At 53.2% G+C, this 12943-nt stretch overlaps 1 protein-coding gene across 5 annotated transcripts in view; it reads left to right on the forward strand.

The window, feature by feature from the left end:
- Positions 1 to 288: 288 nt before the first annotated feature.
- The window catches only part of Spns2 (SPNS lysolipid transporter 2, sphingosine-1-phosphate), a 37355-nt gene continuing 24700 nt past the window's right edge, over positions 289 to 12943 (forward strand). For 2 of the 5 annotated variants that reach the window (XM_051180082.1, XM_051180086.1), the window contains exon 1: positions 291 to 834. In XM_051180082.1, coding sequence (XP_051036039.1) covers positions 465 to 834 — 370 coding nt within the window. In that variant the 5' untranslated portion in view covers positions 291 to 464. Of the gene's footprint in view, positions 835 to 12943 lie in introns of all 5 variants that reach the window. The other 3 variants (XM_051180084.1, XM_051180085.1, XM_051180083.1) reach the window with 2 other exon arrangements.

A 12943-nucleotide genomic window follows, 5' to 3' on the forward strand; every position in this document is an offset into this window, starting at 1 on the left:
AGGGACAGGGGGAAGTTAAGTAGGGTCTGGGGCATCCTACTTCCCTCACCTAAATCCTGATCAGTGCCGCAGTTCCCTGCAGTCCCCTCCTGATCCCCGCAGATTCCTCGGCCGCACCGCTCCTGCGTGACTTGCGCCCCCGTCAGGCGGGTGGGGCTCTGCGGCCAGGCTCCCCCGTATCCCCCCCCCGGGGCAGCACGTGCGGGGCGGGGCTGTGGCCTGAGTTTGGAGGTGATTGGGCACGAGCCTGGTGGGCGGGGCCGGCCGCATCTGTCAGAGCTGCCGCGGCCGCGCGTCTGACTGAACAGTAGCAGCGCCGCAGCCGGGGCTGGAGCCCAAGCGCAGAAGCCGACGGGCCGGGCCGGGATGGTGCAGCGGCGGCTCCTCGGCGCGTGCACGCACTGAGCGGGCCCGGACTGGGCCTCGCTTCCCCCGCGCCCCCCGCCGCCCCGGCCCCGACCGGCATGATGTGCCTGGAATGCGCCTCGGCGGCGGCGGGCGGCGCGGAGGAGGAGGAGGCGGACGCCGAGCGGAGGCGCCGGCGCCGGGGGACGCAGCCAGGGACTGGCGGTAGCACTTGCTGCGGGGCGCGGGGCGCGGGGGGCGCTGGAGTCGTGTCCGCAGACGAAGAGGTGCAGACGTTGTCCGGCAGTGTGAGGCGGGTCCCGTCCGGACTCCCCAGCATCCCCAGCACCCCGGGCTGCGCAGCCTCTGCCAAGGGCCCCGGCGCGCCACAGCCCAAACCCGCCAGTCTGGGCCGAGGGCGGGGGGCAGCCGCTGCCATCCTGAGCTTGGGCAACGTGCTCAACTATCTGGACAGGTACACCGTGGCAGGTGAGCAAGTGCCCCATCCAGCCAAAGGACCAGGGCCCCTCCACCCCAGATCCCCTTGGGAGATTTTGGTTGCCAGCTCGCTAGATCAAAACCCTCTGGAGAGTCCCTAAGGATCCTATCTATGTTCAAGCGATGCGCTCCTCTTCCACGGGTCCAATCCAGAGCACCCCACGCTCCCGGTGCTAGGGCTTGGAGGAGTTTCCACCCCCGGAGGAGCCAGTGAGTCCTCGCCAGCCCTTGACTGCCCATCCGTTGTCCTCTTGGAGTCTCCTCTGCGTTCCTCTTGCCTTTTCGCCTGTGCGCCCCCTCCCTCCGCAGCCGCAGGTTCCCGGGCCTCTCCTCCTCTTCCCCTAGCCCAGGCCGTCTATGCTGCACCACCCGTCTGTTCCTTCCTTCCTCAGCCGCCACCCCCCCCCCATGCATGCGTGCGGCCAGTGTGTGCGCCCCTTGCGGGTGTGCGCCAGGCAGCCTGAGTGTGTGTGCGCGCGTGGCGGCGCAGATGTGTGTGTGTGTGTGTGTGTGTGTGTGTGTGTGCTTGTAAGCGCGTGGCTGACAAAGGCTCGGGCCTTCGGGGAGCCGAGGGAGGGGCGGGGCGGGTCTGTGCCGCCTGGGGACCTAGGATGCGGTTTGCAGCTGGCTCTGGCTTGAGGCCTGGAGACGCCTCCTTCTGCTCCATGGCGCTTGGAGCCTGGGGCAGGGCATAGGCCTGGGGGCGCGCGGTGGCGGTAGCGGGGGGGGGGGTGTCTAAAGAGAAGCAGCTTAATGCTCCTAGCGCATCTCTGGGGATCAACCCCAGGTTTGGGACTGAAATGGATACAACTGGGTTTCTATCCTGAATGTGCTTGATGTGTGACCTTGGGCCAGTTTCAGCTTGTGTTTAGGTCTGTTTCCGTTTGTGAATTGATTGATCCTGGGCCTCTTAGGATGCATGTGGTTCTGGGATTCTTTTCTGCTGGCTTCTCTCCCTGTCTTCTCAGGGGTCAAGAGGTAGGGACTTGTCCTAGAGCTGGCTCTGTTTGAGGATAATGCAGCCTTGAAAAGAAAAGAATCTGGCCACATTGGCCTGAAGGCACCCTGTGGAGAACAGTTCTGGGGACCTAACCATTCTAGCCTAGACCCTAATAAGAGAGGGGGGAGAGGGAACAGGAGGAGAGAGGATGAATAGGTATTCTGCGCAACACTAAAGAAAACTCAGTGATGATCAGGGAAAGAGCCCTGGCATAAACCACATGCCACCTGGGTACCTGGGTGCTCTTCTTCTGGCCTCAGCCTTCTCCTGTGTTTTGTGTCAAGGGGAAGGTAAGAACTAACCAGAGAGCAGAAACCGACCCTCCCCTACTCTTCTTGTACACCCACCCACCCTTGTTTCTATGTCCCTCCATGGGGGTGAACTTGAAGTAGGTGCCAGTGGCATTAATTTTTGGGTCAGGTTGTCCCAAGATACTGTTTGTTCCCTTGCTCTGGTGAGCAAGAGCAAAACGTACCTTCAAGTGTGCCAAGCTACCACGCATGTGATGTGCTGCCTGGGACTCAAGATCTTAGGTGCCACCATGTGAAGACAAGTCAGAGAACATTGGGGACCTTCACTTTGCAAAACAGGATCTGCCCAGCTGGGGGAACCCAGGCCCATAGACATCCCTGTCCAAGATAGCCCAGGGGATGGTCAGAAAAGCAGGTGTTAAACCTTCTCAGCCTGCCCTGGACAGAGGTCTCTTCTCTCTCTCTTAGGTAGGAAATATTGGTGTGGCTTGTAGTGTCATGCTTTTCAGTGTGTTTTATTCTGGCCCTAGGCCACTACTTCTGAGGTTCCCAGAGAAGTATGCCCAGGGGCAGAGGGGAAGGTGGGATCAGGGAAGTGGTTATCTCCTTCCACCAGTACTTGGGTCAGAGTGGGAGACTGAGATAGCAGGTTTCTGGTGAACTGGTTAGGGGGGCACAGTGAGGGGGAAGGCCTGGAAAGCTCTAGACACACACCCGCCTGAGCTGTGCATCCCTTACTGTCCTGCCCAGGGTGTGAGCTTGTACACTATCCCCATCCCATCCCCAACATAACATGCATCATTTCCTCTCCGGATAAGCCTGCCTCCCCTTCTTTATGGTGGCCTTCCCTCCCCCTGCCCCCGAGTTCAGTTCTTAGGAATATTTACAATCTCTATGGTGACTACTGTGGCTTTCAGGGTCTTGTGCCAGGACCTGAGTCCACCTGTTGCCCGCTGGCCCTGCTGGGACAGAGGCAGTCACACAGACACTCTGCTGTGTGGGCTCGTTTGATGTTTGTGCCCACTTGGCCCCTAAGAACCTCACAGTCTGGCCCCAGCAGCCTCATCAAAGCTCAGGGAGTTCCTGCTTTTCTTTATATCTCTCCTGTACAGTCCTGTTTTCTCATAGCATAGCCAGTTCTGTCCAGAGGAGTATAATGCAAGCTAAATGTGAATGCCAAAATGCTTGGTCTTCAGACAAAGACGAAACAGGTGCAATTAATATAGTTTATTTATATGCAGGCACATGGGGCACATGCTGCTGTGGGTGCGTCTATGAACGTGGGTGGGTGTGGAAGCCTCAGCCTCAGGTGTGGTTCCTCAGCAACTGTCTGCCTTGAGTTTTGAGACAGGGTCTCTCATTGGCCTGGAGCTTGCTGATTAGGTTAGACTGGCTAGCTAGTGAATTCTATGGAGTCACCTGTCTCTTCTTCCCTAGTACTGCAATTACAAGCACAAACAAGCACAACTGCATGCTGTTGAGCCTGGCTTTGTAAAAATCACTTATTTTATATGTGGGTGGGCATGGAGGTCAGAGGACCACTAACAGGAATTTGTTGTCTCCTTTCATCTTGAGTTCTGGGAATTGAACTTAGGTCAGTGATCTTGACAGCAAAAGCCCTTGTTCCCCAATCATCTCAGTGGTCTGAGGCTGCCCTCCCCTCTCCTCTCTCTCTCCCTCTCTCTCTCTCTCTCTGTCTCTTCTCTCTCTCTCTCTCTCTCTCTCTCTCTCTCACACACACACACACACACACACACACACACACACGATGGGTTCTAAGGACAGGTCCTCATGCTTTAGGCCTTCATGAATTAAACACTTTACCAAACTATCTCCCCAGCCCTTGTTAATAAATTTGTCCAAGAAATTTGTTATGTTATTCTGGGATATTTTTCATTTCTTTTCATATTGTCTTCCAAATCATTGGATGATTTGAACTTAGCAGCACAGCCTGGGTCAGACTCACAGTGGCTGGGGTCACAGGAGGATACAGTGCAGGGTTAGAGTCTTTGCCACCAGAGTTTGTATGCAGCTGCAGCAGTTTACCAGCTTGCTAGTTGTGTGACCTTGCAGCCATCGTCGGAGCCTTCTGTGGCTCAGAGCTAAGTACTCCCTCCACCTCGGGTGGTATGGAATGAATGAGAATGTACCCGCAGCACCTGGGTGGAGACCAGATACCTGGGAGAGCTTCACAAAATGTCAGCTATCTGCTCTTTCATGCAGAGGCCCAAGCTGTGCCCCTAACCAGTATGTTCTTCCTCATCTGCTGTGTGTGACAGTCCCTTTCAGGCTGTCCTTTGGGATACCTTTGTGAGAACTCCTCCTTCTGTACCAGGGTTGGTGTCTGCCCTGGGAACCCCAGTGGCTTCTGCCTCTATGCTAGCATTCCCAGCACCACCCAGTGATCCAGGTAATTATGGGCTGTCCTCCCCATGGGAACCCCCTGAGGGCTGCCAGCTTCAGACTTGGGAAGGAAGGCTGGGCTGAGCCCCCATTCTCTGCTCCTACACTACTGCTTCACTTGGATAACACTGAGCCTAGCAACATGGTCTAAATCCTTCCTTCCACCTTCTTGTGCATATAGGGAAGAGGAGACAGAGATACCTGTGGCTTCCAAGCCTGGAAGTTCCCTTGCTGTCTCTGTTTCCTCTGTTTCCTGGAGGTAGAGTGACCTCTGCCCCTCAGCTCCAAGGATGGTCACACTTGGCTCCTGGAAGCAGGCCTAACCAAAGAGGCCTGGCCTGGGCTCTAATTGTGGTTGATAAATGACTATTTGATAACCAGCATCCTTCCCCAACTTCTTCAGAGCACCTGTGCCCTTCCCAAGACCCATTTTCTGTCCTTTTGGTCCAGCCTGTGGCACTCTCCCCAACCTGGAGTTGGTTGTCATTGTGGGGCTGGTGAGAGGAGACAGAGCCTTGCCCTGGGGGAGTCCTTTTCTGCCAAAGAAGCTGAGACCAGTATCCATGGCAACCACTCACTAATACAAGCCCAGAAGGAGTGATGAGCACAGGGGGCCCTCCAGGAATACAAGCCTGGCAGGCATGGGGCTTCCCTTGAGCTGTGGTGCCAGGATGGGGCTCATTGTCCCCCAAGTTCTGTGTCCCTCTATCTAGTTGAGTCTGCTTAGGGCAGATATATGGGGAAACTGAGGCCCAGGGTATCAAGCAGCACTTCAGGGTCTTTGGCTGTGTGACTGCCACTCTGGATAGAGATGGTCTCCCTAAGGATAAACACTGTCCTTGGGTAGTTCTGTCCTGGTAGTTCAAGTCTGCACCATGGGGAAATCCCCACTAGTGCTGGGGGTGTGGTGACCAGAGCACCTGTCTGGCAGCTAAGGCCAGGTGAGCTTCAGAGTCCTGGAATACCAGGTGAATCAAGGCTAGCTGTCCAGCCCCATGCTCCTGCCGCCTCCTCCATGCTCTTCCTATTGCTCCTGCCAGACCTCTACCTTTCACCTCGCAGAGGTCAGTACCTCTCAGAGAAAGTACCCAGGGCCCCTTAGAACCCTGATTAGGCCTCAGTGTCCGTGTCCGTGTCCGTGAGCATGTGTGTGTGTGTGTGGTGGGGTGGGGCAGGAAGTCTGCTAGGGCTTCAGATCACAGACTGCACAGATTATGAAGACTGCTGTGGATAGATGGAGCTGTTTGGAGAAAGGAGACCCTCATCCCTCCCCCAGATCTGCAGGCAAGAGGAAGTGGCTTTTCTTTCTTCCTGGGATGGAGGGCCTGAAATCTCAAGAATAGACAGAGATAAGAATAAGGAGGGCAAACCGAGTACTGGATTCATCCCCAGGCTCTGAGTGGCTCCTGGCTAAATGTTCTGCTATTTATTGGCTCTGCTAGATAGACTTCACCATCTTTGCTGTGTGATTATCCCTGAATCTATATTCAACGATTTCATCTTTCTTGCCATGTCACTCCAAAGGTGTTTGGGCTCTTGGTCTCAGGAACGCTGGTCTGCTGGTCCTGGTTCCCTCTCTCTGGACCTCTCTCTCCCAGAACCATCAGCCATGGTCCCCAGGACCTTCAGTCACAGACCTCTGTTTCTCTGTGGATCTTGTCAGTGTCTGCTCTTGTTCCAGAAAGTCTCCCTCTTCTCTAGTCTGACACCTTTTTTTAAGATGTAGTTATTTTATGAGGTCTGTTTTGTTTTTGTTTTTGTATTTGTTTGGCCTGTGTGTGTATATCATGTGCATGCCTCACACTCTGGGGGTAAAAATGGGGGATCACATATCCTGGTCCTGCAGTTAAAGATATTTGTGAGTCATCATGTGAGTGCTGGGAACCAAACCCTGGTCCTCTGCAATGCAGGGGCAACAGTGCTTTCAACCACTGAGCAATCTCTCAAGCAACCCCCTCCCCCTTTTTGAGGCAGATTCTCATGCAGCCTAGGCTGGCATTAAACCTGCTATGTAGCTGAGGACGATCCTCTTGCTACACCTCCCAAGTGCTGGGATTATAGTTGTGTGCCACCACCCTTGGTTTTTGTGGTACTAGGGATCAAACCCAAGGCTTCAGCATGCTAGGCAAGCACTCTACCAGTTGAGTTACATCTTCATCCCAGCTCTGGGTTTTATGTATTTAATTCAATTTTAAATTGTACATTTGTGTATTGTGTGTGCACATGTTCTATAGCATGCTTGTGGAAGTCAGAGGACAACTTGTGGGAATTGATTCTTTCCTTCCACAATGTGAATGCCAGGGACTGAACTTAGGTCATGGGGCTTGGGCTTGGTGTCAGCAGCTTTACCACAGCTCCTAGTTTTAAACTGCCTTTTTTCTTTTTTTTTTTTTTTTTTATTCCATCATGGCACATGTCCCCTCAACAGGGTCACTATCTCCTTCCAGCCTCAAGAGGCTGACATATCTGTGATCGTAGCATACATGGGAGGCTGGCAGAGGCTTGGGTAGCAGTTAGATGATTCAGCTTGGCCAGCCCCACAACACCTTCTTTGTGATGCACAGGCACTGGTTAGCTGGCCAGATGGAGGATCAAGGCCATGTGTAGAGTCTTGGGCCTCTTATGGCCATAGCTTGTTGGTGGATTCTGCCCTTTTATCCTGGCCAGGGTACACAATGAACCTCTAGGCTGGCATTTCCTGGAAGGAAATGAGAGGAAGTGGGGTAAGCCTGTCCTTGTCTGTCCAGTCAGTCTTCAGCCTGGACAATGGGGATCCCTTCACCCCAGGTGGAGCCACTTCTGTGCATTCAGAAGGACATTCAGGAGAGGAGGGCACTGTGGTGGCTTTCCCTGTCTCACCTGGCCCTGCAGTAAGATCCTGTAAAGCAGAGAGCTGGTCTGCTGGAAATCTGGTCCTCTCCTGTTGGCTAGGAGGTGAGCAGGCAGAGAGAGCACACTGCCAGAGCTGGGGATGGAGGGGGCTCAGTCCTGGTCTCCTGCTTCCCCTCTGCCCTCAGCTCAGTGACAGACCTTTGTCAAGTCTCCCTGCACCTAGTTGTGGTCTCTGTGTCACTGTTAAGTGAGACTCCCAGGCAAGGATCTGGATTTGTTTGAGTGGGCCTAGACAAGGGAGTGGCTTCTGTCACACATGTGAGGACAACTAGTGTGGGTATTGAGGGGAGACTTGGGTTGACAATATGAGCCCAGGCAAAGCCCTGGAGGTTGGAAGCCAGCACAGCCCAAACCTGCCTGGTCCATGGCTACTGTCCCATGTACCTCTGAGATATGGATGCAGAAATTCTCCAGGCTCTGTGGCCACTGGTGCAGAACAGGGAAGGTTGAGGGTGTGTGGGCTTTAGCCAACACAGTCCAGGCCTCTTATCTCATCCTTCAGTTTTCTGCCCCACACCTTTGGCCTCCTATCACCTCTGATGGTCATACTGCCACACCTCTGAGGATCAAGATAAGGCTGTGGCCACCTTGTTCCTGGCCCCTGGTGATCTGGGGAGTAGCCGGGCCAGGCCAGGGCTGTGTGACTGAGCTGAAAAGGAGTGGCTATGCAGTGCCCCTAAATTGCTAAGGCTGAGTCTGGTTCCAGGAAAGGCAGCCCCAAATGATAGAGTAGAACCACAGGCCAGTGGCTGGTCCCACCCACCCTGGCAGGAGTTTGATGAGGAGGGGCATCCTCGGGGCTGTTGGAGGTCTGTGGCAGGTCTCTTGAGAAGGGTTTTCCTAGGGAGGCCAAGACTCCAGGCTGGGGCTCCTTACCAACATGGTCCCAGCCAAAACTCACTGTAGACTTTCCAGATATTAATGACCTACCTTTGCCTGATGGTGTTGGAGAAGCAGGCTCCACACATGTGAGTCTAGAACATACCCAGTGAAGATGTGTTGGGATGCTAGGCTGCTTTTTAAATCAGCAACTGAGGTTCTGAGAAGGGGGCAGATGTGTTGGTCAGCTTGCTCCTGGAGGACAAGGCAGGAGTTGGTCTTAGAGTGTATGCCTCTGGGCTGGGTCCTCTGGCTGTGGCTTCCTGGCTGTAGCCACCCAGATCTAGGCTCTTGAGCCCCTATAATTACCAGGGTAGAAGCTGCCAAGCACTGGATGGGAAATACTCCCACAGGGAGCCAGTACTGAGGCCTCCATACAAGTTCCAGGTTTCTGAGAGGAACCGGCTGAAGGCAATGTAGTCCTTCCTTTCAGATCCCTGGGACCCGATTTCCCAGGTATCCGCCTCATTTCAGAGAAAAGAAAACCGGAAGGGCAGTTGTCTGGGCTGCAGCTGCATCCTGCCCCTCTATTAATGATCGGGGTGACCATATGATATGTATGGAGTACCTCCCATGTGCCAGACTCTATTCTAAACATTTCAAATGGATTAACCTGCTCAAGACTCCTGACAAGCACGGGAAGCAAAATCAAGTATAAAGATGGAAACTACCTCAGAGTGGTTAAGTAGCTTGCCTAAAGCCACGCAGCAGGGAAGGTAGAAAAAAACGAGGACTTGAACCCAGATGGTCTGGCCTAGGAGTCTATGCTTCTGAGAATTCATCTAAACTGACTGCTGCTTCAGGAGAGGCTAAGGCAGGTGAATGTGGCTTGGGGGAACAGGTTTGAGTGCCACACAGGCTGTTCTGGATAACTAAGCAAGAAGAGCCCTCAAGGTCACTCTGCCTTGGCCGTGTATCTGAGGCTGCCTGGGGCAGGGTTCTCAAGGGCAGTGCAGTCTGTTTCTTTTCCTTCTTGGGCGATGGGGATGCTTGTAGAGCAGGCTGGGCTTAAAGGGGTACACCACCACACCCAGCGGTGGCTTTTTCTTGCATGTGGCCTTTTGATGACTCCAATGTCACAGGATGGGATTGGCTGGAGGAGGCCTGGCATCCGAGGTCAGGGGCTAGTCTCTTGGGGCCACTGACCATAATGGGGACTCACACAGCTGGAATATAAGGAGTCCCAGAGAGTGTCCAGCTCTAGGGTTCCCTGAGGGTTACAGGCTGCACCTCACCAAGAGCCTCAGAGGTGAAAAGCATACTCTGGTGGATGTGACCTTGGGTCTAGACTTTGGAGGATAAAGTGGATCTTAACAGGTACTACTGGACATCACTGGAAGGGGCACAGGAATGGTACTAGCTGTGAATGTGCAGTCATGGGGGCTTCTGATTTGCCTTTTGACTAGTGTGTTTATAGATTCTTGGTCCTGGGAAGTCAACCTAGAGCTTGTGCATGCTAGGCAAGTGTGCTACATACACCCTCAGCCTTCTTTTTACCTTTATTTATTTATTTATTTATTTATTTATTTTTTCTTTTTTGACTGTATCTCTCTCTTCCTGGCTGTCCTGGAACTCAATCTGTAGATCAAGCAGGCCTCAAACTCACCAAGATCCACCTGCCTCTGCCTCTCAAGTGCTGAGATTAAAGGAGTGTACCAGCACAAATGACTCTCTTTACTTTTATTTTGACTGTCTAAGTTTCTAGGTTGGCTTTAAACTTTTTAATCTTCATCTTCTTGCCCCAGCCTCCCAAGTAAATGGCTTATAGGTATGTACCACCAGGCCTGGTGAGGGAGGCCGTATTTGAAAAGGCACCCTCTCTGAGAGTGATGGAAAGTCTTGAGCAGGTTTGTGTCCAGCCTAGTTTCTCCATTCTGTCCATTTACTCAGGAAAGAAATGGGGGCTCTGTGTGCACCTGTGTGCATGTGCGTGAATGCATGTGTAGGTGTGCATGTGCATGCATGCCAAGTCAGGTCAGATCACAGAAATCTTGAGTGCTAGACACCTCGGCTTTATTCAGGCTGTAATGGAGAACCACAGAAGGCTCCGGGCAGCCATGGACAGTAACATCCTCAGAGCTGGACCTGGCTCATGGCAAGCACTCTCCACCTTGCTCTTGAGTCTGTTGTAGTGTCACCGAACCAGAGACTGAGACAGCCAGTCTTGAGGTGATTCTGAGGCATGGTCCGAGTTGACACTCACCAAGCTGCAGCAGTATAACCTCTTGAGGATTCTAGAGCCTCATTCCAGTACCTGGAACCTAGTCATGACTGCTAAGTGTTTCTGAGGCCTGGATGCTAGAGCAGTGAAGAAGGGCAAGCAAGAGTTAGAAACAGGGAAGCTGCTGGCTAAGCTGGATGGTAAAGGAGAGAGGATACTGGGGCTTGTTCATAGGGCTGAGGGTGGTAAGAAGGGCTACAGGTGACTCCAAGGCTAGTCTGGGTGTTTAGCAGTGCTGCTTAGGCATAGAGCCAGTTGGCAGCTGTGGAAAGAGGCTGGGAAGCTGAAGGATGAGAGGAGATTCTAGGGTAAACCACTGGGGGTTGTCTATCCTGAGTGAGGTCTCAAATGGGAGGCCAGAACTCTATTTTTGTCTTGTTTTGTTTGGAGGGTCTCATATAGCCAGGCTGGTCTTGAACTTACTATATAGCCAAAGATATCTTGGACTTCTGATCCTCCTACCTCTCTACCTCTTGAGTGATGGGGTTAGAGGCATCAGGCACCACATTTAGCATATTAGGTGTAGGGAATCAGATTCAGGGTGCTGTGTTTGCTAGGCAGGCAGTCTAGAAACTGAGCCACACTCCTAGGCCCATGGGGGGGGGGAGGGAGGCAGAATTTCAAGAGTTACTGATGTGAAAGAGGGGGTGCTGGCCAAGGGGACAGGTTGGGGTACACCCACAACCAGGGCACACAGGCATGGAGTGACAGGAGACAGAAAGCTAGATAGAGGTTGACAGTTGCAGGATTATATGTGAAGAGGAGAGCCTCCCCCAGAGATTGATGAGGGGTGTGATGGCTATGAGTGGTGTCAAGAATTCAGGGATTCTGTTATTCCAGATTATGTGTCCTAGGGAATGGAGACCTGTGGCTCTTGTGAATGTAGGTTGGGTGGCCTCCTGGAGAGGCTGGCCTCCGACTAGAATAGGTAGGGATTACCTTGCCCAGTCCCTGGCTGAAACTGGTGGGCCAAGGGGCTGGGCTTGGCCTGAGCTGTGGGAAGCTGCTGCTGCTGGGCGTGAGGCCCATCCTGTGACCCAGCAAACCTCAGCCTCCAGGAAAGAGTAAATGTAAGGCTGTGGTAAAAAGGGAGGATGTATGTCCTGCGCCAGGCTGGAGCCCAGAGGAAAATGTGAGCCAGCTGTGAGCTCTGTGACACATGCTTCCCATGCCAGTGGCTATCTGGATCCCGCTCTCCTGCTACCCTGCCTCTGCAGGCTGGAAAGAGAGAATGATCTAGAAAGGATCCCAGGGGCCTGACCTCTTTTGATGAAGCCCCTGCTTTGCAAGTTTACTCTGCTCTTACACCCACAACTTTAAGGCAGGTGGCAAAGGGGATCTCAAACTTCCTGTGCCGTGGCTTCTAAACTTTCCTAGAGTTCCTAGGGACCTTGGATGCCTGTCTGTGTGTGGAGAAATGGAGAAGTTGGGGAAAGCTTCCTGGAGGCAGAGGCAAATGTCAAGCTGGAAAACCACTAGATGGGGAGTGACTAACTGGAAGGTTTTATAGGTTTTGATACAACTTCCTTCCTTGAAAGAGGGCTCTCTTAACTTTGGACCCAGGCCCTTCCTTTGGCAATGGGCAGTCATAGACTCAGGCCGAGGGAAGTGGGGGACAGCTCATTGTCCCACTCCCTCCTGATACCCATCCTTTATCTTCCTAAAATCGAGGCTGTGACTGCCATTGTTGTAAGTTCCAGAGCCAATTCCCTATGGCCTGTGCCATACCCATGGTCACCCATCAATCTATTCCACTCCACCCCCTACTGCCCCTGGGGACCAGCTCTGTACTGGGCCCTGAGCTACAAGATAGATATGAAGCAGGAAGAGGCAGGGCAGCAAGAGAGCCTGTTTACTTTTCAGCAAAAGCATTGGGATTTTCAAAAGGATTAGCATATTTGGCATGCTAATAAGTTGGCTGATGGTCATGCCCCCAGTGAACCTCAGTATAGGGGCTGGTCACTGAAGGCAAAGTTGGAAAGCTGGGACAGAAGAGGGAGGAGCCGAGGGTTGAGCTGATCACCACTGGTCAAGGGTTCAGTGAGTCAGGCCTGTATAACAAGGCTTCCACAAAAATCCCAAAGGACTGGAGAACAGGTTTCTGGGAGGGTCTTATAGGTGATCCTATAGGTGATGTTTTACCAGGTGAGGAGACCACCCCCTCCCCATGTGTTTCAACATAGGCATTGTTCTTTGGCCTCTGAAAATTTTGTTACAGGTGCATGCACTTGTGCGTGTGCGCGCGCGAGCGCGCGTGCGTGTGTGCATGTGTGTGTGTGTGTTCAGGTGTGCATGAGAGTGTTCTCCCCTGAGTTCTGTGAGCTGTACTAGGAAATGAATTGAACTTGAGGGGATTGTGGGAACCCCGCAGTATAGCCTGGGGCTTATGATGGGCACCTACAACTTGGGACCGAGTCTTCACCCTGGGGAGTCTGATGCCTCCTTAGGTGGATA

This window comes from Phodopus roborovskii, unplaced genomic scaffold (assembly GCF_943737965.1).
Source record: "Phodopus roborovskii unplaced genomic scaffold, PHOROB, whole genome shotgun sequence".
In the NCBI taxonomy this organism is placed as follows: domain Eukaryota; kingdom Metazoa; phylum Chordata; class Mammalia; order Rodentia; family Cricetidae; genus Phodopus; species Phodopus roborovskii.